Raw genomic sequence first — 27,914 nt, 5'->3', positions numbered from 1 at the left:
CTTTACTTCTGGAAAACAGAGCAATGAAAAGATGTTAGGAGAATAGTGCAGATGAGCTAAGAAGTCCCTTATATAATAAATCTTTTTAATTTCCCAAGCTCAGGCCTGCTACTAAAGCAGAGTGAGCAGGACTTTTCAGATAAAGGATATTTAATCCAAGTGGAAGTGAATTCAGCCAGATTGTCACACGTAGCCATGAACCACACATTCACTTGCATATGAAGCACAGCATTTGTAACAACTGCAGTGAATGTAAATGGCACCCAGGAATGTCTCTAGAAAATGATTAGCCACGTAAAAATTGACACACATTCTAGCCACTTTTAGAAATTGAAAGGATGGAAAAAAGATTTTACCTACATGTGTGTTTGAAAGTTCAAAATCCTTTTCAGAACACATATCAATTAACATACACACATACATAGAGAAAAAAACGCCCAGGAAAATCCATCAGTGCTGTGGAAAAATATCCTGTTTCTTTACAACCAAACAAGATATTTCATAGGAATCATTCATACTTATGAATTCATATTATATTTAAGAGCCTACATATGGCTATGGGAACTTACCTTTAGTTTGAAAATGTTGGCTTACATTTTCAGTGTATCTATTCTGACATTCCCTTCTGTATCACCATCTCCAGTGTGGGTAGTGAGCCTAGGTGACTGTGTAAATATGGAGACTGATTCTCCACTGCTGTGATGCACATGTGAATGGTTTCAGGATGTGAAAACTGCACAAATCAAATTGTCTCAGAAGTTTGATGGATCAGTTTTCAAACACAGAAGTATGGTCTGTAGCAATGTTTACATGGGAGGTTTCTGAGCAGCAAGCTGCTGAGCTGACACACAGTAACTTGCCATGTAGACAAGCCCTAAAATACATCTGACTTGCTCAGTGAGTGTTGGTTATCACTGAACTTCTGTCATCCCTTAGATTTTTGCTTCAGACCTGGTGCACCGAAGAGAATGAAGAAACGATACACCTGAATAGCCTCCAAGATGGTTTCTTCTGTCACAAAACTCTCTCTGCACTCCCTTTCCTGGACATTTACATACAATCATTCCCATCAATTTCTATATATTTTATATATTATATATATTTCTATATATAATCCTTTCTATTAATCCCTGAGGAGGATGGAAGCCAAGACTGTTAAAATATTTTCAAGTTAAGCATTCATCAAAAATGTTTCACAGGAAATAACCAAACCTGGGTTTTCTGACATGGCAGGTTTGAATTGCCTGATTATTTCTGTAGCATGTTACTGATCTTTTTGGACAAGCAGCACAGTGACTTCTCAACGCTAATAGTTGATGAATGTGTCTCACGGAGGCTATCTCCAAGAATCTAGTCTTAAAAGATGTAAACTACTCTACCCCCAATAAGTGAGTTTCCAAGCAGTTTGGATTAATTTATCGTTAAGACAACATGAAAGAAACATTCAGAGTTGTTACAGAATGACTACTCCTGTATCACACACTTTTCCATTTCTGTTTTAACAACATCCTTGAGTATGGACAGCTCTAGGACCTAAACCTGATACAGATGTAGCAATGTAATTAAAAGCTGATAACTAGATGCACAGAGAAGAAAATAGGCAGAAACATAGTAAAGATCATATAAGTATTAGTATTTATAATTTCATTGAAGCAGAAAGAATTTTACGATCACCTGTGTGGAAATGATACACAGATGAGAGATATGATGTAGTGAGCCACTGGCACATACTACTAAGAGTACCCCCGTGAAGCCCATACCGTAGTTGAAATACAGTATTGCTCAGTCCTTTGTCCCTACAAGATTCCTAGAATCCAAATATTTCTGTAAGTCATAATGAAAGCTTTCTATAAAAAAAGGCAGTTTTAAGGCTTTTTTGCTGGATTATCTCATTAAAAAGAGCCTTATAAAGGAACCTTGTATGTATAATGTTTTAGTCAGATCCATCAGTTACATTAATATATGATCACAGGGTGAAGGTAATATTACCTTCAATGGAAAATGAAACTGCCATTAAATGTAAAGAATTATAGTTTTAGCATATTACACTACAAAATGTTATTTTCTGTGGGAATAGAAATCAGTTCAGTTAACATCCTTCATAAATTTACATGATCATTAGTTAAGTCTCTGTGTGTGTAAGGGCGCGGGAGGGCATTTTTGTGAGTTTTTTTCCCCTATGTACTTCAAAATCTTGCAGTCCATAGTCAGTACCTACCGAGGGAAAACGAAGATCAAAATCAGTGGGTGTTCTGCCAGAGTAAGGACCAGGGCTGGCTCCAGGCATCAGCAAAGGAAGCAGGTGCTTGGGGCGGCCCATAGAAAGGGGCGGCACGTCCGGGTCTTCGGCGGCGGGTCCCTCAGTCCCTCTCTTCCTCTTTGAGCTGCCACCAAAGAGGAAGAGAAGGAGTGAAGGACCCGCCGTCAAATTGCCGCCGAAGAATGAAGCAGCGCGATCGAGCTGCCGCCAAAGTGCCGCTGTCGGCTTGATCTTTTTTTTTTTCCGCTTTGCCGTTTGGGGAGGCAAAAAAACTGGAGCCGGCCCTGGTAAGGACTGATTAAGAAAACCTCAGGATTTGGCCCTAAGTGTGCTATTTATCCATTGTGAAGGGGTGTAACGGCATGGGACCCGCCACTCACAAGTGCCCCCTTCTGGTCGGGTGTGTCTGCAGTCCTTCAGTTTATGGTGACCCCTGTTGGTGGTTTCTCAGGCAGGTTTTCAGTGACTCAGCCAAGTCACTGTCTCTACGTGAAACAGAACAAATCCCTTCTGGTATATACAGTCTTTAACTTGTCCCAGCCCTAGTATGGGCCATACCCCAAGGGCTTCCTCCCTGGAGACACTGTCTTCCTGAAGCCCTCTCTGGGTTCAGTCCCAGCAGCCAGCTAGGAGCACCTTCTTTGCTCCCCCAGTCCCTGCCAACAGACTGATCTGTCCGTGGTCCTGCTGCTTTCAGTCAGCCAAGAACACAGTGCTCTCTCCTCCAGCTCAAGGCAGCAACTGACTTTCTCTGGCTCTGCGGCTTTTTGTGTGTCCCTCCGGGGCCCTGACTGGCTGCTCCCTGCAGCCACACTAGGCCGTTTGGAGGACTTCTTTTCTGCCTCCTCTCTGAGATGGGGTGTGGCAGGACCCCAAGCCTCCCACAGGGGGCCTCTGGACCTAGTCCATCCCATCACAAGGGGTTACTGAAATGTGTCACACTGAATCTATTCCATGGCAATCTTACAATGAAGTGGAAATACAGTTTTTCAGGGTGCTGATTAAGTGGATTTAACTGCACTGTCAGTTCATAAGTCAACACTGATCTGCTATACTATATAGACAGGTATTCAGTGCTCAAAGTGAACAGAGGGTTACAGGATTGAGCCCCTGCATGTTTTAGCAGCAGAAACAAAACACTGGACACCTCAGAAATTAATTAGTTCTTACACTTTCCCTTGCACTAAGAGAAAAAAAGAAGATGCAAGAGACTGAAAAAAATCAAAGAAAATGCTGAAAGAAAGAGAATAAACAAACAGACAATTATTATTGCAAGGGGTTGGATTATCCCTCTTGTGCCATATTCCTTTCTCCTTTACCATATTATCATTGTGCTCTATTCCCCTGCTCAGATTTATACTGCAATTTTACAAGGGTTCCTCTACTGTGTCCATCCCATTTTGAGCACGACATGTCCTGTGTATTACATGCTAATCAGGCAAGCAGCTCATGCGTTCTGTGCATTGTGGTAAGATGTCTCATTCTGCTGGGAAAATGTGATAAGCAGCTAGTGCTGATGAAATGTGAGAGGAGTGATCTTTCATGCAGACTTTAGTGCTGAATACCTCTTCATATTGGTAGGTAGTTAAGGCATAGAGAACAAGAACATTTAAAAAAAACAAACAACCTTTCTCCATAATGCCTTATTTAATAGAGCTTTATGGGTGTGTGCAGTACTTATTTCCCCAGGAATTATATTAACAATGCTTAAAAGGCCCGGTGAAACAGATGTGCTTTGGTGTGGGCTGAACAGCAGCATTCCAAGGCTGTTCTTTGTGTGTAGAGCTCCAAAGGAGACAGATCCTGCACATATACATTCAAATGATATACAATCACCAAGCTGTACCGATTCATGCCTAAACTCCCTGTGCTATTCTGGGTAACACAAATATCAACGGTATGCATTTTAAGGTAAAGCAATACCTAACAAAGTCAGTGCTGAGTGAAAAGTAATTCAATTCAGTAGGAAAAAAAATTAGGGCTGTCAAGCGATTAACACAATTAATCGTGATTAATTGCACTCAAACCATAATAGAATACCATTTAATTAAATATTTGTGGAGGTTTTCAACATTTTCAAATGTATTTATTTCAATTACAATACAGAATGCAAAGTGTACAATGCTCACTTTATATTTATTTTTGATTACAAGTATTTGCACTGAAAAAAAAATAGTATTTTTCAATTCATCTAATACAAGTACTGTAGTGTAATATCTTTATCATGAAATTCGAACTTACAAATGTAGAATTATGTAAAAAAAAACTGTATTCAAAAATAAAACAATATAACATTTTAGAGCCTGCAAGTCCACAGGCCTACTTCTTGTTCAGCCAATCGCTCAGACATACAAGTTTCTTTACATTTGCAGGAGATAAAACTGTCTGTTTCTTGTTTACAATGTCACCTGAAAGTAAAAACAGGTGTTCTCATGGCACTGTTGTAGCCAGCATGGCAAGACATTTATGTGCCAAATGCACTAAAGATTCATATGTCCCTCCATGCTTCAACTCATTCCAAGGGACATGTGTCCATGTTGATGACAGGTTCTGCTTGATAACAATCCAAAGCAGTGCGGACCAACACGTGTTCAAATGTCACCAGCAGAAAGTTGATTTTCTTTTTTGGTGGTTCGGGTTCTGTAGTTTCTCCATCGGAGTGTTGCTCTTTTATGACTTCTGAAAGCATGCTACATACCTCGTCCCTCTCAGATTTTGGAAGGCACTTCAGATTCTTAAACCTTGGGATGAGTGCTGTAGTTATCTTTAGAAATCTCACATTGGTACCTTCTTTGCATTTTGTCAAATTTGCAGTGAAAGTGTTCTTAAAATGAACAACATGCTGGGTCATCATCCGAGACTGCTATAACATGAAATATATGGCAGAATGCGGGTATAAAAGAGCAGGGGACATACATTTCTCCCTCAAGGAGCTCAATCACAATTTTAATTAACGCATTATTTTTTTCATGAGTGTCTTCAGCGAGTCCTCTGGAATGGTGGCCGAAGCATGAATGTTGGGCATTCATGAATGGGCATATGAATGTTTAGCATATCTGGCACATAAATACCTTGCAATGCCGGCTACAAAAGTGCCATGAAAATGCCTGTCATCACTTTCTGGTGACATTGTAAATAAGAAGAGGGCAGAGTTATCTCCTGTAAATGTAAACAAACTTGTTTGTCTTAGTGATTGGCTGAACAAGAAGTAGGACTGAGTGGACTTGTTGGCTTTGAAGTTTTACATTGTTTTGTTTTTGAGTGCAGTTATGTAACAAAAAAAAATCTACATTTGTAATTTGCACTTTCACGACAAAGAGATTGCACTACAGTACTTTTATGAGGTGAATTGAAAAATACTGTTTCTTTTGTTTATCATTTTTACGGTGCAAATATTTGTAATTAAAAAGAATATACACTTTGATTTCAATTACAAAACAGAATACAATATATCTGAAACTGTAGAAAAACATCCAATATATTTAATACATTTCAATTGGTATTCTATTCTTTAACAGTGTGATCAAAATTGCGATTAATCGCGATTAATTTTTTTGTTAATCTCGTGAGTTAACTGCGATTAATTGACAGTCTTAAAAAAATTAATCAGTCTTCTCTTCACATTCAAAGTCCAGTGTATTGATTGTAAATAATTTTAGAGAGGAACCAAAACAAAAGTAAGCACAAGAGGAGCAGCTCTGAGGTAGAGGCTTGAAAGAAGAGTAAGTAACAATGTCTGTTCTTGTTGCAGTTTTATTCAGGTTGTCAATTTTTGAGAAAAATGAGAAAAAAACCCAATCCCGGGGTGAAGGAAGTTGAAATGCAGAAAACCACTGAGCAATGTAACAATGGGGAAGACATGAATACACTTACAAATACCCATATTTCATCCTTATGAATGTTCTCTGTCTGACAGAACTCTCCACACAGCACTTAAGCGGTACCGGCTAAATGGTTGACAGACAGATGTGGGAAGTTATGGCTCAAAATGTTTGCTTGCCAGACAGAAAAGGTGACATTTTTTGCTGAAAATCCTTTAAGGTAAACTGACCCCGTGTCTGCTGGCATGCTGCCATTTTTCTATAAGCTCTTATTACCATGGTGTATTTCAAATGGATTGGGTATGGTGCTTTTCCATTTTGCTAATGAGAAAAGCTAAAGGCCATTACTTGTTCTGATTAAGATCCCTGAGGGAAAGAATGTGATGTGTATATTACTAGGGCATATAAAGGGAAGTATGTGGCATTGGTAATCAATCAGATGAGAGGTAGACAAAAAATACTGAAATCTTATCCTGTGACTACAAAGGAATAAGGTAGGGAAAGACAGAAAGTGTCTTTAAAAGGTGACTTATAGGGGGATCAGTTATAATGATATTAGTATGATCAATGACTACGGCTACTATCTGGGAAAAATGTAATTACCAAAATGAAAACTTCCAAATGGCATGCACTGATCAAGGGCAGAGGTATTGTCATATTTCTAATAGCACTGTCAACTCTCATTCAAGCAATGTATGACAGTGACTTCTACCAGAATTACAATACTAAAACTGTTGATCGGTGTTTCCATTGCTTGGAAGGGAGTAGGACAAAAAGGGTTGTAAAAATTTGCTCTGAACTTTAAAAACTTGACTAAATCTCAGCCCAAGGGCAAGTTAAAAATGTAAACCTTTTTTTTTTTAAGTGAGAAAAAAGATTGTGTGTGGTTTTATGGGCTTTTTTTTGTGTGTTCAGTTCTGTGCACTCATAAATGGTTTCAACTGAAGTAAAATAGGGTTTTGTAGACCACTGATCTGGTAATCTTAAAGGACATTCAATCAAAAAATGTACCGTAAGGAGCACTCCTCTATTTGCAGGGGGATAGACTGGATGGTCCAATAAGGTCTCTTCCATCTATGTTTAACCTTTACCGATGAGTAGGATCTTTTACAAATTGTAAATGGTTGAAAAATTGAAGCTTGGAGACCTATATTCACTCATTTTTAAAGGACTTTTCGTTTAAAGTCTGAAGCTACCATAGGATACGTGCCCCAAGTGACAAGTGAAGTCAAAGGAGTCAGAGGTGCATATTCTAAGACAGGATAAAATCCTTTAAGCACATCCACAATACACTGTAGTAGTAGTACACATGTAATTTATACTACATTAATTCCAATTAATACTATAAATAGTTGCTGCATGTCAAAAAACAGCCATCCCTACGATATCTCCTTAAATGTACATTGATGTGGTAGACCATCACAATCTGTGATGCCAAAAATCTAATGATTTAGAGGCTATTATGTCCTATGATTGCAGCGATGAGGCCTGTAAGAGGGAGGATCTCATACGTCCATTGAGATTGTTTCAGTATTAACTTGACTGGTTTTCCTTCATCAACCCTCTGCTCTCCTGCAGATATTTGAGAGTCGATAAGGTGTGAGTCTCAGGAGATCAACTTGTTTTGGGGGTTTAAAAGCCTGCTACTTCCATGGTTGGGGGGAAAAACAAAATAAATATTAAAAAAAAATTGCATTTTCAAATTTGGGAAATTTCTTCTCCCATACCTAGATCAGGGGTGACCTTGAAAGCACAGACTCTATTAATCCTTATGAATGGCAATACATGAACATCACAGAGAGTTTGGGAAAAAATAAGCATGAAAGCTGAAAAAGCCCACCTACTGCTATCATATTGATATCCAATTGTCTGTAGTTTTCATTTGAGTTTTAAATGTAAAAGATACTATACAGCCTAACATTAGTTATCAGTAAGCATTTGAGGTATCTCTGCTCCACTCATGCGAGAAAGACAAACACTACACAATTGTACTTTAGCACATATGGTCAAGCAATCAGGGTGGGTCAAAACATTCTGTTCTGTTCTAAAACCACAGCCTAGTTAGTGGATTGCTCTTCCCACAGGGATCTTGCAAGATCTATTCCTGGGTTTGGTTGTACTTTCCGGTTCTTTGATAAACTCTTTGGCTTTGGTGCTTTAGCCATATGGCACACCGACTGACTGAGAAGCTCAAACATCTTCATTTTACACTGACAGTAGTGTCGTTGCAAAATGTCCCCTTTTCTGTTTTCTTTCTGTGTAAAACCACACATTCAAAAACAAGATAAAGTGCAGGGAAAATATTTGCAGTGACAAAGCCATAATTGCACTACAGCCAATCCTCCAAGAATGTGACAAACAGTATGACAAAGTGGCCACTTTTCTACTGAAGAAATGACTTTATATCAATACCTTTAAGGCCCCAGGACATACAAGATTCACCTTACAAAGAAGAACCTCTAATGACCTGTGTATGTTATGTTGTATACCTAAGCTTCTGCTGAAATAGAAATCAATAGGGTTAATGTTTAAAAGGTAGGAGACTGGCTGGTCATGGGGATGTAGGAGGGAGTCTGCACAGTTCTCTCAGTGACTGGCTGATTTCAGAGGTGATGAATTTTGCCTCTGGGGAAGTGTGTCAGCCAACCTGTACAGCAGTAACACCCCTTTCCAGCACTGAAGGAATTATAATTGTGCAAACTGAGACAGCAGCTGCTTAACTGTCATTCCGGCCTGAGGACTGGAACTTTTTGCTTATGGTGAAAGATCATGAGAAAGAATGCAAGGAAAGTGAAGTGAAAAACAGAGAGCAAAAAAAGAGAAAAAAATACAGCCGCCAACGAACAGCACTGTCAGTATGATTAGTGACTCGAGGGAATAAAAATGTAAAAACATATGAGATTCATGATGAATTTTGATGCTGGTTTTTAAAACATTTTAATCATTTACCACAATTTAGCTCTTTTAAAAATTTTGAATTGCAGTCAGGATCCCTTGATATTATGAGTTAAAAACAAATATTTGACAGGAAGTAGATTAAATTCCAACTCCTGGTACACTGACGAGGTAAGAGGTCAAGTCAAATCTAACTGGAATAGGTAATTTCTACCCTTTTCTTAATGAGGGACAGCTCATCAGCTGATGTAAATTGGTAATCTCCATTGACTTCATTGGAACTACACCAATTCATATCAGCTGAAAATCTGGCCCTTCCCTTGACTGTATTTTCTGTGTTACAAGATCTGCACTAAACCACTGTGGTGGTTTTCAGTAGAATCTACTGTCCATAAAATATGAAACAGTTCACAGTATGCAGCTCATTTTCCTTGAGACTACCTAAGTGGTGTTACAAGAGTTATTTAGTTAATGTTTCCACAAAGCTCTGAAAATATAAATTGTAATATGTGCTGTTACTACTGCCTACTTCAGTATATCTCACAAAAGATTGCAGTCCCATTCTTCCCAGTATGAAGAACATGTGTTATAGCCTCCCTCATGCATAGCTACTACTTTCAAATAAAAATTAGAAAACTAGGAATAGAATGTTAAACAGTATCCCCAGACAATGTGTGCTGGTTCTGTTTGAGCCAAAAGTTTCTCTAAAAATCCCACAGCTAGCTAAATGGAATTGATTACACAAGAGGGGCTTAGAACTAAGTGTAGTTGTTGCAATTTGCAATGGGCATAGCTCCTTCTGCAAAGGTCTCCAAGGAATAATTATGGTCCAAAGGCTCCTTAATCCTTTAGGCCACTGCACCAAACCAGCACACACTGTCTGGTTTACTCTTTAACATTCTATTTCTAATTTTCCAATTTTTATTTGAAAGTAGTTGTTGTGCATGAGGGAGCCTATAACATATATTCTTCATAGTGGGAAGAATAGGATTGCAATCTTTTATTACCTCTTGGTATCAATATCCAATAGAATATGTAATAAATAAGATTCCTAGTTTTAAAATTAAGCTTGAATAGATGCTATGGGGCACCAGCTCATATTTTTCTTCTCTGAAACACATGAAAATGTAACACTGATTGTGAAATTTATAAGAAAATTAATGAGATGAATTTATAAACCTTCAAATACATCATTTTATTCCTCACTTTCTGTTGCAAGTTAATTACTTTAAAGTCTCCTACCATATATTTTTGATCTCCAGCTCTGTTAGATTTAGTTTTAAACAAAGGCCAAGGGATCTCAGGAAGGACATTATCCTTGCCCAGGTATAGTAGCACAGATGTGTAGTATAGAAATAAAGCAAAGGAAACTTGTTTGTTTGGCCAATATACTCTGAATAGAATTTATTTATTTTCTATTAATCACTTCATAACCTACCACAACTTGCCAAGCACAGGTGAAGTTGCTGTCATTAAAATGTTAGTTTAACAGCTATGTCTTGCTCCATACACTAATTACCGCCAAACTTTATAGCTGGCTGAAAAATTGAATGAATTTTCCTGGAAAATGTTTACGATGGAAAATTATGCCTGAAAGACTAAAATTGTGACACTTCTTTCCTGCCAAAAAAGCAAATTCCAGAGTCAACAACCCTCTTCTAAGAAAGCGATGTCACCCCACAGCAAGTCAGTCCTACGGACAGTCAATTGGGGCATTCTTGCCAATACCAGCGGTGTGGTGATGGAATAGGGGAGAGATGGCCTTGAAGATAACCAGGTCCCTGGGCTCCGTATGGTAGAAAATTACCATTTTGTTGGAAGAGACAGGACAGAAAGACTGGGCAGGTGCCTGGTAAGGCGACAAGGTCAAAGACCCTTCTTCCTTCCCGTCTCCTTACATACCCCATTCAGTGGCCAATGGAAAATTCAAAAGAATGGTGCACCTTGTCCATTCCTGCTGAACACTGGGGAGCTTGGACAAGGATCATGCCTCTTGGAGGTGCAATCGTTCCCTGAACTCACCCTAGGGTGGTGCAGCTCTCAATTGTCACACAACATAAAACTGCTATGTTCAAAAGTTATTTACCTTGCTAGAAAAACAGCTCCGTTCGGCAAACTCCGAAATTCATTTGATACAGCTGCTCTCAAACCCCACATACAGTTTAATGAAATGCGCCGACTGAACTTTTTTATAGTAAAAATTGGTTATAATGGTACTTCCAAATGGAGTCTTTTAGGACCGTGAGGATTCCATAGCTAAATAACACAGACTGAATCTCATATAATTCACAAATAATAAAATATCATCTGAGGGCATGGAGGTTATTGCCATCAATGACTCCCTATGGCACCGTAAACCACTTAAGCGAAGCTTTGACTTTTTGAGAATTTCAAGCAGCAATCCCAACATGCACAGAATACCAGCATAAACTCCATTTGATAAGACTGCACCCTTAACTAGATAATTCAGTGGATACAGCCACAGAAAACCCATGTAAACTGACCTTGCATCCTAAATTACTTGATCCTGGACAGGATGGTACTTCCAGGTGAGTAAGACATCAGCAGTGAAGCATGCCATACAAATGTCCCTCAAACATGTATTATAGTCTGGCAATTTCCCTTAGAAAAAAATTAAACATTTGACCACCACTATCTTGGCCACATAAAAGGGTCATCACCGTATTGCAATGAACACCAGTGGAATTCAATGGTATATTGTTTGTGGTCCTGGCACTATGCCCGGATAGACAAGCTATGTACAGGCTATGTCATTTTTGTTACTGATTTAAAAACATCAAAAATAGAGATGATGCAAATAACATTCCTTTTCAATTCTGCCCACAGTACACCCTGTAGGCATTTTCCTCTTGTGGCATTGTCCCACCTTCAGGAATGTCACAGCATCAATAAGCCAGTGTTTCCATGAAGTCTTCTTGTGCTTGGAAATTAAGCTTTCCCTACGAAAAGCCACTGGGGATACAATTCATATATTTCTGTTCAGAACGCATGCATGGGCAAACATGCATTGCTTCCTGAAATGTACACATCATCCACGAATTGAATTGTAAACATACTGACTCACCTAACACATAGTGAAACAACTTAGCCCCAGCTGCAGAAGGACTTTTCAGAGTTAACAGTGTGAACAGCCGGCTGAAATGCATGTCTGCTCTTTGGTTGTCTAAACTCCAGTTGGTGAAAGAAAAACACTGTTTTGACTTATAGTTCTTGTCTGATTTTGGTATGTTGTGCTCAGAAAACATTTTTAAATGGTATATCATCTTTTGAAATTACAGCGCTTAAATGAAAAATAGAAAAAAGAAACTATCCATATTATTACTTAGTTTCATATTGGGAGTCTCATTATTGCTTTTCAACAAAGAACACAAGTTAGAGATAAAAAGACCCCCTCGCCCATCTCCTTGCCAATGCCTGATAGTTCTCTGCAGTACAATTTCTAGCTTTAAATATCCCAGGTGATGGGCTTCCACCATTTCCCTTAGATGATTATTCCAAACTCTAATACATTATCATTCTCTGAAAGATAATCAAGCTAAAATTTTCCCTATCTTAGTTTTACCTCATTATTCATAGTTATACCAATGTGTACCACACTAAATAATTCCTCTCTTTCCTTGGTGCTTATACATTTAAGATATTTGCAGACTGCTATGTCGCCTAAGTTGCTGCTTTTCTACATTAAAAATGCTTTTTTTATTCAGCTCATTGATGGTGTATGTGTAAAATGAATGGTTACACAAAGCTAGCTATTTTTCGACCATTTTTCTTCCCCTCCCTCTTTTCCCATTGCCCTGTCCCCCTTTCCCACACCACCGTCCTTTGGCTTTCTGTTTACCTATTCCCCTCCTAACCAAAACCCACCCAAAAATTTAAAACGAACAAACAAATTGGGGCACTAACATCCATGACATGTGCAGGCCATCACATGATCACACACTGCTTGTACGTTCTATTCCTTTGCCCTACCCTGTGTCTGTCTTGTCTATTTAGACTGTAAATTCTCGGGGCAGGGACTGTCTAATAATCTGTGTTTGTACTATGCCCAGCACAATGGGGCCCCACTCGTGGTTGGCCTTGAGGCACTACTGTAATAAATATAACAACAACAACTTCAGAGGGTATGGCTGAAGATCATGTACGGAAACCGGTGACCCTTTTCAGGATACGATGTAGATTAGTCACTATGTGCTGTACACAATATGGCTAATGCATTTCAGTATCCACTCGATGTGTTTTAATATAAAGGAGTTTTTCTAAGAGGTACGTGCCTATTGCTAAGTGATGTGCATGTTTTTTAAGAGAACACTTTGAATTATATTCTCAATGGCCCCTCATATTTTCTATCGGGGGCACTTCTAGTAACAATAAATAGCGTGACAGCAAAGCCGTATAGGAGAAACTAGCCTCTGAGCACTCCAGTTCACAGACACTTGAAGCCCGTTGAACACATTTGGATCATATAGCAACAGATTTGCAGTTATGAAAATAAAATGTTCATCAACTTCTTACATTTTAGCCACTACTTCAGTGTTTTGATTTGCATTTGCATTATCATTTCTCCATATGTCAATTTAACTTTTTATCACAATCATCTAGGGGCCAGCATCCTTCCATGAGAAGAGGCTTTAGGTTGGGCTAATCCTGCCTCCAGTAATGGCCATTAGCTGATGCATGAGAGGCAGGCAAAGAGTCCAAACGATGTGCCTGTTCATCTGTGCAATGTTGCAGATGGAGGTACTGACCAAATACCTCCAGAATGTTCTGTGTATGTTTCATTGAATCAAAAACTGAATCCACATCATCTGTGTTTGTGCCCCTTTTATTTTCCTTTTCTCTGAATAGTTTAGCTACTGAATTTCCCGGAAGGAGTGTTTGCAGAAACAAAGCACTTTGTAGGCATACTGTAGTGTAGAATGCTCTTAGAAAGTGAATGCTCAGCTCATAAATGCAGCAGTCACACCAGGAACTGGATTTTAAGTGTTCTGCTCAGCCAGTAAGGGAACAGAAACATATTATTCATGTGACCCATGGCCACATTTTTCAAACCTGGGTGGCTAAATGTTGGTTCCTGAAGCCATATTTAGGCATCTGAATAGAAGCAGCTTGCAGTCAATGGAAGCTTAAGGTGCTCAACACTTTTGAAGAGAAAAGGGAGGTGAAAACCATGCAATGAATTATTTACTCAGCTCTAATTTAAAAATGTCTTTCCTTGCTATCCCCAGCTAGTGATCATATTCTGAACCACAAGACACTATATCCTTTTAGGTTTTTTTACTTAGCTGTTGTGACTGCGAATGTTATTCATATCAATGTCAATTCTATTTTTAAACACCCTGCTCACCTATTTGTCTTATGAGTATCTGGAAGCAGCAAATTCTACAGATTGATTAGCTGCTACATGAAAAAGTTATTTTGATTTTAAATTTGGTGACTTTCAATTTCATTAACTATCCCCTTGTTTATTTCAAACTATAGGACAGACTAATAGGAGCAGCCAAGTGGCTTTCACTGCACTATTTGTTATTTTACATTACACTTACAGAGATTAGTCTACACCAGTGGTTCTCAAACTTTTGTATTGGTGACCCCTTTCACACAGCAAGCCTCTGATTTCACCTTATAAATTAAAAACACTTTTTAAAAATATATTTAACACCATTATAAATGCTGGAGGCAAAGCGGGGTTTGGGGTGGAGGCTGACAGCTCACAACCCCCCATGTAATAACGTCACAACCCCTTGAGGGGTCCCAACCCCAGGTTGAGAACCCCTGGACTAGTCTTTTCCTTTCCAAACAGATTAATTTCTCTCTGAAAGAACCTGTTTCCCAAAATTGCACTATGCTGCTAATCATTTTTATTTGTCCAGGACCTAAGATGAGAAAATGGACAAGGGTGATCTACTTAGTACCAGCTTGAACCATACTTTAGCTTCATTTGCTGTCGGTCCAGTCTTGTACTCTCCAAGCAAACTAAAACAGACAGTCAAACAAAATAAAAGAGCTTCAAGATTAAAACCTGATTAACATCAAAATCAAAAGATTGTAAAGAAATGTTGCTCCTATAAATTGTCAGGGACCACATGATGTACTATTAAAACAACAGACAAGATCATTTTGTAACAAAGCTCTGAACATTACTGGAATTTGGTGACATCATAGACTATTCATGGCCAAAGTATGTGCAAAGAAAATTATTGATTAAAAAAACCAAACAAACCAGTTATTCTATTGAGAGCCTTTGGTGACATTGTAAATCATCAGTGACCCTATAGTATCCAAAGGAAATAACAGATAAGAAACTTGTAACAAGCTTGTTGTTCCATTGAGAGGTTCTAGAGATATCATCAAGCTCTAGTGGCAACAGAAATAGCTAACAAAGTAAGAGATAAGAAATGATGTACCAGAATAACACGCCTGTTATTCCATTGAGGGATTTCTGGTGACATTGTAAACCATGAAAGCAGAGTTAGGATGGTTTGCAATATCAATGGAGCCCTGAGATAAACTAACATCATTTTTATACACAACTGATTATTTTATACCTAAGTATTGTGACAGACACAGACCCAGTGGGGTACAGGAGTCTGGTAGAGGGCAAATATACTGGTCACTGGATGAGTAGTTTTCTGTTCCCTGAGTGACCAGAGCAGGGGCTGCACTAGAGTAATCAGGAACCTGCTAGAACCAGTTAAGACAGGCAGGCTAATTAGGACACTTGGAGTCAATTAAGAAGAAGCTGCTAGAATCAATTAAGGCAGGCTAATCAGGGCACCTGGGCTTTAAAAAGGAGCTCACTTTAGTTTGTGGTGTGAGTGTGAGGAGCTGGGAGCAAGAGGCGCAAGGAGCTGAGAGTGTGTGCTGCTGGAGGACTGAGGAGCATAAGTGTTATCAGAAGGTGTTTGGAGGAGGCCATGGGGAAGTAGCCCAGGGAGTTGTAGCTGTCATGCAGCTGTTACAGGAGGCACTATAGACAGCTGCAGTCCACAGGGCCCTGGGCTGGAACCCGGAGTAGAGGGTGGGCCTGGGTTCCCCCCAAACCTCCCAATTGACCTGGACTGTGGGTTCTTCCAGAGGGGAAGGCCTCTGGGCTGTTCCCCAACCAACATGGTGAATCTCTGAGGCAAGAAAATCCGCCAATAAGCGCAGGACCCATCAAGATACAGGAGGAACTTTGTCACAGTATCCAGAACAATTAAACAAATGAACAGTTTATAAAGAAGAATCAAGAGCTTGTGCTGCAAGTTTTGCTTATTTTCTTTTAAATAAGCAAGCAAAAGCTAAAACGGCCCGGCTGAGTGTGTGAAGAACAATTAAAAAGCACAGCTGAGCTAGCAGTTTCAGTCTAAAAGCTGGCTTCCACTCACTCTCCCATTGGCATGGCCCCAAAAAGTTAAAAACGAAATAGGGCTATACTGAAGCAATTTCAAAACCGAAAACAAAATGGTCAGAAAAGCACATCTGCATATCAGGGGTGAGCGATGCTGCCTCAGGATGTGGGATGTCCATGCAACCAAAGCGTCACCTTAAATACATGTTGGAAATAAAAGCAACAAGGTAATGACCTAAAACCTCCTTCAGGAATGAGCTATGGAGGGGACATATATGGCAAATATTCGTTTCCTTTCAAATGATAGATGGGTGCTGCTGATGGCTGAACGTGTCATTGCCAATGTAAAAGGAGCCCAGCTGTAAGGACTGAAAGCTGTGTTCAGGCTGCGCAGTTTTATTTTTCTAAAGGGTTTTTATATTGTTTCCACTCAAGCTATCAATCACGACTTTTATTAAACTGCAAAACAGACGTCAGATCAATGGCTGTGTTAGACACATTTTGAGTGACAGGCTGATGATGGAACAATTCCAGCATCCATATATTATTAAATACACACTTATGCTATTCTTTCAGTGTTTCCATACAGAGCAGACCTACTCCCTATGCTGTCTCAGTAATGTATCATTTGAAGGGAAGAGCTAATTTTGGATAAATATTATATAAGGAAAATGAGGCTTGCTAGAATATATGCTAAGGTTATAATAAACTAGGAAAGGAAAGGAACATTCAGGGTAAACCCGGCTCTCTATCCTTAGGTTAAGCCTTTGGGCCTTCCTTTTTAATATACTGGCAGGAGCTGAGGAGGGATTGTCAGCCTTAATCAGAATTTTTAGGGTTTTCTCACTTTGTCACAATTGTGACCTTATTTAGGATTAGATTTCCTTTACTTGCACAGTCAGCACACCTATGCAAATGTTTCCTGCTCTTTTTGAGTGAAGAGGTATGTACAAAAATATATATAAATAAGGCTGAATTGTGCCCTTTGGGATATTCTCTGCTCAGTTCCTGATTCCAGGCAGATATGTGCAGGTGATCCAGGCAGCATAACTACCATCAAATTTGTCACTATCAATGAGTATTGAGGTTCAATGTGGATAAAGCACAGAGCATGGGGAGGGGGCGGGGGGGAGGCGAGAGGGGTGAAATCTACACCTACAACTCAGGGTAAGGCTGCTGTGGAGCCCCCCTCAGTAGTCTCTTCTTCCCAAACTATTCCTGCCTATGAGCTGGAGTATTTGCTGTAGCGCTGTGCTTTCCATGGGAGGGGAACTGGGACCAGTGGATCTGAGTAAACAAAGATTTACAGTCACTCTCCTGGCCCACCACCACTATGGCCTCACATGTAATACCTCTTGTTATAGTATTCTGTATAAGAGAGATATCTAAATAAATAGTTGATTATTAATACATAAGGTGCTAGTGGATGGTGCTCAAGAATATGGGGTATCTTTCCTGGGTTTTTAAGACCAATAAAACTTCTTGTTGTTCATTGCTTATGGCTTCTTGAACTCACTCATCAGTTTACATGCAGCCCCTTACACTACTTGGACTCAGTGACAAGATATTTTCCATAGTACATAGGGGATGCTAGTCACTTCAGGATTGTTGTTTTCCCAGCAAGCATCAGGCCAGCCCTTAATTGGAGCTCAATCAATCCAGAGAGCCTTCTGCTGGCCCTCTGCACCATGGGTGAATTTTCCCCATAATGTGGATTTGGCTGCAGAAAGGATTGCAACCCTGCATTTTGGAAACACACAGTCCTTAGTGAACCAATGGCTTGGTTTATGTTTGTAGCCAGGTTTAGAGCCAATTCTTCACTCGGGCACACCCTGGATGGCTGTTTTGCCCGAAATGTATTTTATGCTGGTTAAATGGTTTGTCTAAGGAAGTAATGTATAAAAGACTTTTAATAAAAAATCTTTGCATATTGAAAGCTCTTAGATTAAATTGGGACAGATTGCTGCTAACACGAAGCAGAATTGTTTGACTTTTTGGCTTGTTTGTTGAAAACAAGCTGGTTGAAAGATATCCAGTGACTGTAGCACCCTGTTGCAAACTTTTAAAGGACAAATTTGAAAATATGAGCACAACAGAAATTTTTAATTCACTTTTTAAATTGATCATAAAATGTGATTCAGTTCCGATAATCAGAGTAGCATTCTTTTTTCTAACAGAGCTGGAGTCACCATGGTTCATGCCCTGGGATTCATGAACACTGGTCTAAATAAACTAAAGAACCTTCTCAAACTTCAGAATGTGAGCACTCTTCCTTCTCTTCAGAATGCTAGAATATTGCTGTCAATTAATATTGCACATTCTACAGGCAAAGGTATCATTACATAAAGACTATCTTAAAAGGATATAAAATGACTCATACAATACAATAATAGCAAATATAATACATCTGGTCATGCCACCTTAACCAATTGCAAAATAGCAACCAAAAGGACACTAGCAGCGGTTTGATGTTAGCGTAGATCATTAGTTGGGAATTTCCTGGTTTTATATGAAGACTGCTAGAGGAAAATTTTCTAAGTCATCCAAAGGGTTTACATCTGCATGATTCTCTCCAATGTCAATGAGAGACAAAGGGCAAAAGTCCTGAGAGCTGCTTCAACATACCCTTACTGCACTTTTTAAATACATGTTCAATTCTTCCAGTAAAATGGATCTGTCATCAACAAACTCTAAAGACAACTAAAATGCATCTGGACATTCCTTGCCAGGGAGCTATCTAACTGGCCAATCAAGGCTTCAATTTTACATACAGATATTTTTACTAGCCACAGTAGCCTCCCTTAGGTTCATGTGTCCAAGGAAAATAAGAAGAATAGTGAGAAAAGCACTGAGATCATATTTCTATTTGTTTGTTTATTGGTGGAAACATATAAAATAGATGGCAAAGAATGATGAACTAGCATATTCAGGCATCCTGAGAGATGAATAAAGTCTGATATAGCAACAAAAATGGGGAAAAAAACACTGAGGTTGGAATTAACTTGAACCAGATCTGGAAGGAAAGATGAGACAATAAAGTATGTAAAGTAACAGTATAAGGAAGAAACAAATATGCCATACGCCAAAGAAATCACTGCAAGACTCACAGAATGAACTACCGTGTCATGTTATGGATGGTTAAATTTTTCCTTTAGTTAAAAAAGCTTGTAGTGCTATGAGTGAAATATTAGGAAAAATTCATATAAAGAGTATACTAGATCTTCTATGTAACCGTTAAAAATTAATAAGCTAAGAAAAAAAGGAGCCATGGAACTATTAAAATAAAAAGAACGAAGTATCGGAAACTCAAGTGACCGGAAATGACCTTGAGAACTCTGAAATTAATAAAACGATGTAGCATATTATCTGAACTTACCGTTCCTGTTGTGCCCAAGGAAAGGTGATTCATCTGTTGGGTCAAAGGGCCCATCATGCTTGCTGGCTGCATTGACATAGTGTGGTCCATTGTTGGCGTTATCACAGCACCCTGCAAATACACATGATTTCCACCTCAACATTTATTTTTTTTTAAAAGTCATCAATGTTCTTTAAATGAATGAATTTGGCTAATGCTTAATATTAATCTTAAAAGAGACTAATATATCTGTCATGTGAAATATATGTTGTTCCCATTGACAACCAAGACACACATATATATGACTAGTGAGGGTGTATTATGCCAGTTCCAATTAAATGTCATTTTTGGCTTCACTGCTTCTAACAAAAACATATGGTCTGTCTATAGTGAATGCTACTGTACATGGCAAAATGCCTGTCATTTACATTTTCCATATCCTATATGGAACAATCTTACTCAGAGACACCACACATATGTCCCCAATTTTCCCTGGCTTTTAAAACCTTCAGTCCCTGATATATTCAACCTATAATGGTAATTAACTTGGCTTTTTCAATTTCTCTTAAGAGCTCTTGTTTGTGACATTTTCCAGGTGATTAAGCAAGACTAGCTGTTGACAACCATTATGGGAGCAACGTCTATTTTAAAAATACACATACACAGGTTTTAAAGGCATTGCCCTCATTGCATGGCACCAAAGAGGTCAATAATAAACAGGACACAAGGTAAGGCAAGAACAAGACCCTGAACGAGAGAGAGAGAGAGAGAATGAATGCCAAACAGAGAATTGTTAGGGAGAGCTGCTCTGTAATTTTCATCAGCAATCAAAGACCCCATGTCAGTGCACCCATGGCTTTGCCCAAAGCTGCACATGCAAAATTCTACTCCCTGGTGGGCTAGAGAGGTGTCTCAAGAATGGTGCGAGCTGCTCCTTCTTTCTCTGCCAAAGTCTGAACATATTCCATTCCTTGTGCTCCTTAATAAGGGAGGGACAAGGCACACAAACTTGGTAGACCACAACATGGGCTATAAAGATAATTAAGCAAGGGTAAATAACTTCAGATGTTTCCAGCTCTCTCTCAATATGAATTTCACAGTGCACTCTGTGTGTCTGTGAATACATTGTAAAAATGTATACAGACACACTATGAAAGCCATTAAAAAAATGGGGAAATTTTTTGTGACATTTATATGAAACGTTTGTCTCCTTTCTTCATCAAGATCTTTCAAAGTCTGAATATTTTTGACCCAGAGCTATTCAGGGGAATTCAGCATTAAGGATAAAAACCCCAATAATTTCTAAAAGCCATTGCCATTGGTTCTCAAGTGACTGCCTCACATGTATTTTGCACGGTTGGAAATCGTTTCTAAGAATGAGAGTGGAGGTGAGGTTTTCCATATTTTCAGCTGCACATAAGAAATAAAACAATTAGGGGGAATGCCAATCAACTTGTTCTGTCCTTGCCAACATTTTTCTTCTATGCTTATGTCTGATTTGAGAATCTCACTGATTCCTGGACAAGTTTGTATTAATCACTAAGAAATAATGCTCAAAAGGGGACTGGCTCAATTGATTGGTCCCTTTTGTAAGATAGTACAGCATGTGGGATACATACACACACACACACACGCTTTATATTACATACCAGACTACATTCATTTGCATTCATGTAAGTCACTAGAGAAATGCAGCAAATGACTCCATATGAAACATAAAATCTCCAAAGAATAGTTGTGATATTCCAGTATGAATTCTTGTAAATATCAATGGGCTTATTAGTGTGCATGTTTCAAATCCATCTTGTTTGTGCCAATTTTTGCTTCTTATTTTTGGCTGCTGCATTTAGTATTAGCTTTGATGAAACTACAATAGAGGAATTCATTCAAATTAACTGCAATAGTGCCACTATTCACCTTGGATGGAACAACTCTCTCAAAATCAGTTCTACAAACCTTCATCACAGATATTTTCTTCACCAGATCTTGCTCTTCCCCTTTTCCTCCTCACACATAAAATGATATTATTTTCCTTCACCCTATTCTATCTAGAGCCCTAATTGTAACCTATTTTCTTATTATTCTTTCTCCTAACAAATGTCAGAGAATCCATCCTTAATAAACTTTTTGGGTGTAATATAAGCCCATTCAACAGTTAATATGAGATTCAAAGCAAGAGTCTGCAGTAGCACCTTGCTCCAGGAAACTGCATTTTGTCCAGGTGTTCAGCTTCACACAGGGCTGGTGCAAGGAAGTTTCGCGCCCTAGGTGAAACTTCCACCCCCTCCCCCCAGCCCTGTGGCAGCTCCCCGCCTCCCCTCCCTGAATCGCCCCCCCCCCCCGTGGCAGCTCCCCCCCGCGAACCGTGCGGCAGCTCCCCACCCCAGCTCAACTCTGCTCCACCTCCTCCCCGAGCACACCGCCCCCGCTCTAATTCTCCTCCCCTCCCAGGCTTGTGATGCCAAACAGCTGATTGGCGCCGCAAGCCTGGGAGGCGGGAGAAGTGGAGGAGCGACGGCGTGCTCAGGGAGGGGGTGTAGCAGAGGTGAACTGGGGTGGGGAGCCCTGTGGCACCTCCCCCCCCCCCCCTGAGACACCCCCCCCGGCAGATCCCCACCCCACCCTGCCCGGGGAGCCGTGCGGCACCTCCCCACCCCAGCTCACCTCTGCTCCACCTCCTCCCCGAGCACGCTGGCCCCGCTCTAATTCTTCTCCCAGGCTTGCGGCACCAAACAGCTGATTGGCGCTGCAAGCCTGGGAGGCGGGAGAAGTGGAGTGGTGACCGCGCGCTCGGGGAGGAACGCTGTAAAAAAAAATTGGGGGCACCGCTTTTTGGCGCCTCCAAATCTTGGCACCCTAGGCAACCACCTAGTTCGCCTTAATGGTAGCACCGACCCTGGCTTCACATAGCCTGGGATTCCAGGCCTGCTCCTGAACTTGAGATCTTGGAACATGTGTCCATGAATCTCAAGTACGCTATTTGGTTATAATAAGAATTCATGAAAATATGTAATTATAGTCAGAACCCAGAATCAGGCAATTTTTGTGTGTCGAAACACTAAAGCTTAAAGTGAGTTTAACAGAAAAAAAATTATCCTAGGCATCTCTGCAAGCAGTTTTCTCCTTTGCCCTGGAGACGGCCTATTTCCTCAGAGACATCAGTGATGGATGATTTTAGCTCCTGACTACAATAGGACATGCAAAAATGCACATATGCATTCCCAGAGCATATGTGTGTGGCTGATCAATTAAAGCCCTGTCTGGCACACTGAAAGAACCGACTCCCAACAGTAGTAGCAGCGGCAATTAATTTGGGAGGCTCCCAAGGACAGTAAAAGCCTAGTTCACCTTTCTGATATTTCTGTTGCAAAAGGCATGACTGGAGGAACTTGGTTTGATTACAGATGTGGCAGACTGATGGTTACTCCAGTGTATAAATTCAGGAGCCTGGCAATCAAGGATGGACAGCAGCAAGGAAAGTTTTGTGATTTAGTATTGTAAATACAAGTGCCAGACACTGAGTGGAAAAGTTAAGTACAAAATGTTTCTTTCAGTAAGCAAAACACAGTTACTGTGAATAAATTATTTTTAAAAATATAGGTCTTGGGGAAAATATATATCCAAAAAAAGAAATATACTTGGAGATAACTGGTTTTTTTGTTTAAATTACTGGTTACTGAGACCATAAACATTATCATCTCAAAGTCCAGCACACTAGAAATAGTGTGGGGCAAACTCAAGGATCTGTATCTTTCTGATCATAATTTATCAGACAGAGACAACTTAAAGAGCTTGGAGCTGACAGTTACCTAGAGCAGAGAACTATATGCATTTGCCAGTCCATTAATTCACCAGAGTTTGCAGAATCCTCTTATGATCACGTAGGAAAAAAATTATACTTAATTAAGGAAATACCGTCTGGTTGTTAAGGCAACACCAGGTCTCCAAATCATAATGCATTTCATAAAACATGCTGTCAAGTCCATTTGTATCCAACTTATTTAGCTGTAGAAGGCAGCAATATCTCATGTCAGATATTGCCACTTGCATGCAAGGTAATTTAGTTTACTCGCAATGTACAGTATGTGCCCTCTCACAGGCCCCACTTGGCTAGTGGCAAGACTAAAGGGAACATGTTTTTCATTTTAACATCTTTGGATGTCTGAGTTTACTCAGTTTGTAAATTATACAGAAAAACACCTTAATACGCTGTAATTCTATTAAAGGCCAAGTCTGGTTTAAAAAAAACCTGCAGGTGAATTAATGATGAAGTTTTTACCACTGTCTTTGCCAAATAAAGTTGCTAGTGCCTGCCAGTTACTTAGGTTTGCTCTGCTGTCTCTAAGGATTGGATTTTCACAGTTTCTGCAGGGAATTTCCAACATCAGCATGGAGTAGACTGTCAAACTGTTACACTTGTCCTGGAAAGGGACTTACTTAGCAATTCTTTAAAGGCAATTTCAACATCTTTAAACCATGATTGGTAATTCAGTGAGATTTACGGATTTTTCTTCAGAGAATTGCCTGGGATCCCAATCACAACTGTTATTAAAGTACTTCAGATAAAACTGCATACTTCAACTTATCATGGAAATCAACCTCCCGTGGGCTGGCAAGGCTGATGGGTGGGACTAAAATGTTTTTTGTTTGATAACAAAATCAAACAAGGGAAAGCATTTATGTCCTTCAAATAATGAAAAAGGACAAAGGGTTAGTTGTCTGGATTTGTCAAAGGAGCAAGCATTCCTGATAGCAGTTTGACAAACAATTCTACCTCCCTGTGAGGGGTTGAAAAGGGATTTGGAGAGTTTAAAGCTTTGTAGTCATATGTGACCTTTGGTTTTCCAAATAACTCTCGCCTTGGGATTCCTTGAACCAGAATCATTCTAAATTACTAGCCGCCATCAGAAATACCACAGTATTAGACACTTATCAATGCGTAAACAATTTTCTCACATTTATCCTAACACTACTGTCTCTGTACATAGGCTGCATGTATATCTCATGTATCCTATACACAGAAGCATATATACTAGATATACAGAACCAGTCACAAATCATGAGAATTTTTTTATATCACAACACACTTTCTGTCCATCTTGGGTGCCACTGATTGCATGTATAGTTCCATTAGACCAAGAGCTGATCACCAATATGTGAGCAGTCACAAACATGAATCTTTCTTTTAAAAAAATACGCAGCAGACGGTGAGACCAAGTACAACATTTCAAGTATGCTTGCAAGGTATCCAGAACCAATTCATGGCTCCTGCAGTCTCAGCTAACACACTATGGGAAATCAGTTTTTAACTAGACATATCACAAGGCTATTGGGCAGTCCATTAATTGTTTCATATACTATATATCCCCCTCAGCTAATATCTCAATGCTCATCTCTTTCTTTGACAGCAATCACTGCTTATCCATTGAGAAGATAGATAATGACTTCTCTTTCGAGTCTCCAAGCTTTCTCAGAGAAATTAAAATTATGCTGAATAATTCACCTATTGATCATCGAAAGAACCTCTGGTACTATAATTTAAAATGCACTTTCAATGCCTAGAACACTCTGGCAATCTAGTACCCTTTTAAAGTTGGCAAGATATTTTTGGCATGGGGCCTGTTATGCAATACTGCCAATATTGGATTAGCTTTACTAGAAGCGGGGATTATAGAGTCAAATAATAATGAACCCCTGGCAGATTCAAAAGAAAACAGAGTGCCCACTGAGGATCACCATGTTACTTCTCATACCAAAGCAGTAAGAACTTACTTCTATTCAGATTTTTTTTAAACAATTGATTCTCTTGGTTAATGTATTACTGTGTGTGTGTGTGTATATATGTATATATAAAAATTGGAGAAGTTCTACAGAAGGTCAGTCTAGATTATCACAATAGAACCTTCTGGCCTTGGAATCTATAAAATTGTGCATACTTTTTGACTTTGAAAAAGAAAAATAGGGAAGAGGTATTTATACCTTAGTCACCTCAAAAGATGGATTATGCACAAATAGTAAACCATGGAGCATCTAGCAAGTAAGAGTATAAGAAATGGATTTGTGAATTGGCAAATAAATTTACTATACAGTAGTTACTGGAATACATAGATAAATTAATATAGAATAATATCATTCATAAAGTCTGGAGAAAGGCTGGCTTCAGAGATTAAGGCTTATCTCCTACACTACTCTACAGCCAAAATGCTTCTGAAATAAATGTAGTCAAACTTTACTAATTCTGGGTCACTGATAACGAAAATGATGCTTAAAATTGTTGATTGGCTCTAGTTTTCAAGATATGCTATTGGGTCAGTATATACGACCCTTGACTTGGGAATGGCGGAGGATAAGTGAGATATAAAGGGAAGGGATCTCAATTTAAACCAGAAATGACTAAAATACATCTTTGACTGGATCTATGAATAAATCTATGACTGGGTTTGGACAGTACTTGCTTTTTAGGCAAAACAATATGATGCAATCTGAAGCTGGTATTGCATCATACATGATATGAATTGCATCATGTTATTCCTAGAAGTCATGGATGATGCAATCATAACGAAGTTTACATCACTCTGCTGAACAAATTGCCCTATATCAGCTCTAGAAATCATACTGTGTCGTGCTCTCTTATTTGTCAGTGTTTGATTTTGCAAAGGGACACATTTCTGTTAAGCCAAAGTGAGCAGAGATGCCTCATACTTGTGTGAACAGTGCAGATAACTTCTGCTATGTTTGTGGTGAAGTGACTTTTGCATCACAAAAGCGCAGTATAACCACTATGGTTAAGAAAGCCTATCACCTTTATTTTGGCTGCAAAATTGGAGATCAGGACAAGAGGTGGGCCCCATACATATGCTGTAACACTTGTGCAACAAATCTTCACCAGTGGTTGAACAGGAAAAGGAAATCTATGCCTTTTGCAGTGCCAATGATTTGGAGAGAGCCAACAGATCATACCAGCAATTGTTACTTCTGCATGGTGCCTCCAGTTGGGAAAGGTGTGTCAAAGAAGAAAAAGTGGACTGTGCATTATCCAAACATTCCATCAGCTATACGCCCAGTACCCCACGGAGAAGGACTGCCGGTTCCTGATGCACCGGAATCATTCTCACTTGAGTCAGACGAGGAAGAGGAAGAGGATGAAACTTCTGGTCTTCTTCATGGAAGGTGATCTTGTAGCCTGCAACAACATCGATGGTGTGATGGCAGCCCTCAACATCGTTCATGATCCAGATGAGTGAAGACTGTTCATTGATTCATCGAAGACGAGTCTTAAAGCTGTTTTACTGCATAATGGCAATGTTTTGCCATCAATTCCAGTTGGTCATGCAGTCCATATGAAGGAAACCTATGACAACATGAAACAACTTTTGAGGTGCATAAACTATGACCAACATGAGTGGCAGCTTTGTGGCGATTTGAAGGTTGTTGCTCTCTTGCTTGGTCTGCAGACTGGATACACAAAGTACTGCTGTTTTCTCTGCGAATGGGATAGTCGTGCAAGAGATTCCCACTACATCAAGAAAGATTGGCCACTCCGACAGTCATTGGAGTCTGGAAGGAAAAGTGTTCAGCATCCACCACTTGTTGAATCAAGGAAGATTTTGTTACCACCCTTACACATCAAGCTGGGTCTGATGAAGAACTTTGTCAAGGCCATTGACAAAACACAAGCAGCTTTCAAGTACCTCCGTGGAAAATTTCCAAGGTTAAGTGAAGCTAAGATAAAGGAAGGTGTCTTTGTTGGTCCTCAGATTCGTGAACTCCTTCGAGATGATGCATTTGACCATGCACTGCGTGGCAAGGAAAAGACGGCACGGAAAGCCTTCCAGTTAGTGGCAATACATTTTCTCGGAAACAACAAGGCAGACAACTACAGGTTGTTGGTGGAAAACCTCCTCAAGGCATACAAAAGCCTTGGTTGCAACATGTCACTAAAGATACATTTTTTGCACTCTCATCTAGATTTTTTTCCACCGAACTGCGGAGCAGTGAGCGACGAGCACGGCGAGCGATTTCACCAGGACATTGCAACAATGGAGAAACGCTATCAGGGCAAATGGAGCCCATCAATTCTTGCAGACTATTGCCGGACAGTGACAAGAGATGCTCCATTTAATGAATACAAGAGACAAGCCAAGAAGCGCCGAGTAGACACTGAATAGGACTAAACTATGTACATAATAGTTTTTTGCCTTTTGTTTCATAATCAATTTTATTTATATAACC

General features: G+C 39.6%; 1 protein-coding gene across 2 annotated transcripts in view; it reads right to left on the bottom strand.

The window, feature by feature from the left end:
- The window catches only part of RBMS3 (RNA binding motif single stranded interacting protein 3), a 545,220-nt gene that overhangs the window by 17,656 nt on the left and 499,650 nt on the right, over nucleotides 1-27,914 (bottom strand). For both annotated transcript variants that reach the window (XM_034760833.1, XM_034760834.1), the window contains exon 11: nucleotides 19,704-19,814. In XM_034760833.1, the coding sequence (XP_034616724.1) occupies nucleotides 19,704-19,814 (111 nt within the window). The remainder of the gene's footprint in view (nucleotides 1-19,703; nucleotides 19,815-27,914) is intronic.

The sequence above is a fragment of the Trachemys scripta genome, chromosome 2 (assembly GCF_013100865.1).
Source record: "Trachemys scripta elegans isolate TJP31775 chromosome 2, CAS_Tse_1.0, whole genome shotgun sequence".
NCBI lineage: Eukaryota > Metazoa > Chordata > Testudines > Emydidae > Trachemys > Trachemys scripta.
This window is presented reverse-complemented; position numbering and strand designations above follow the sequence as displayed.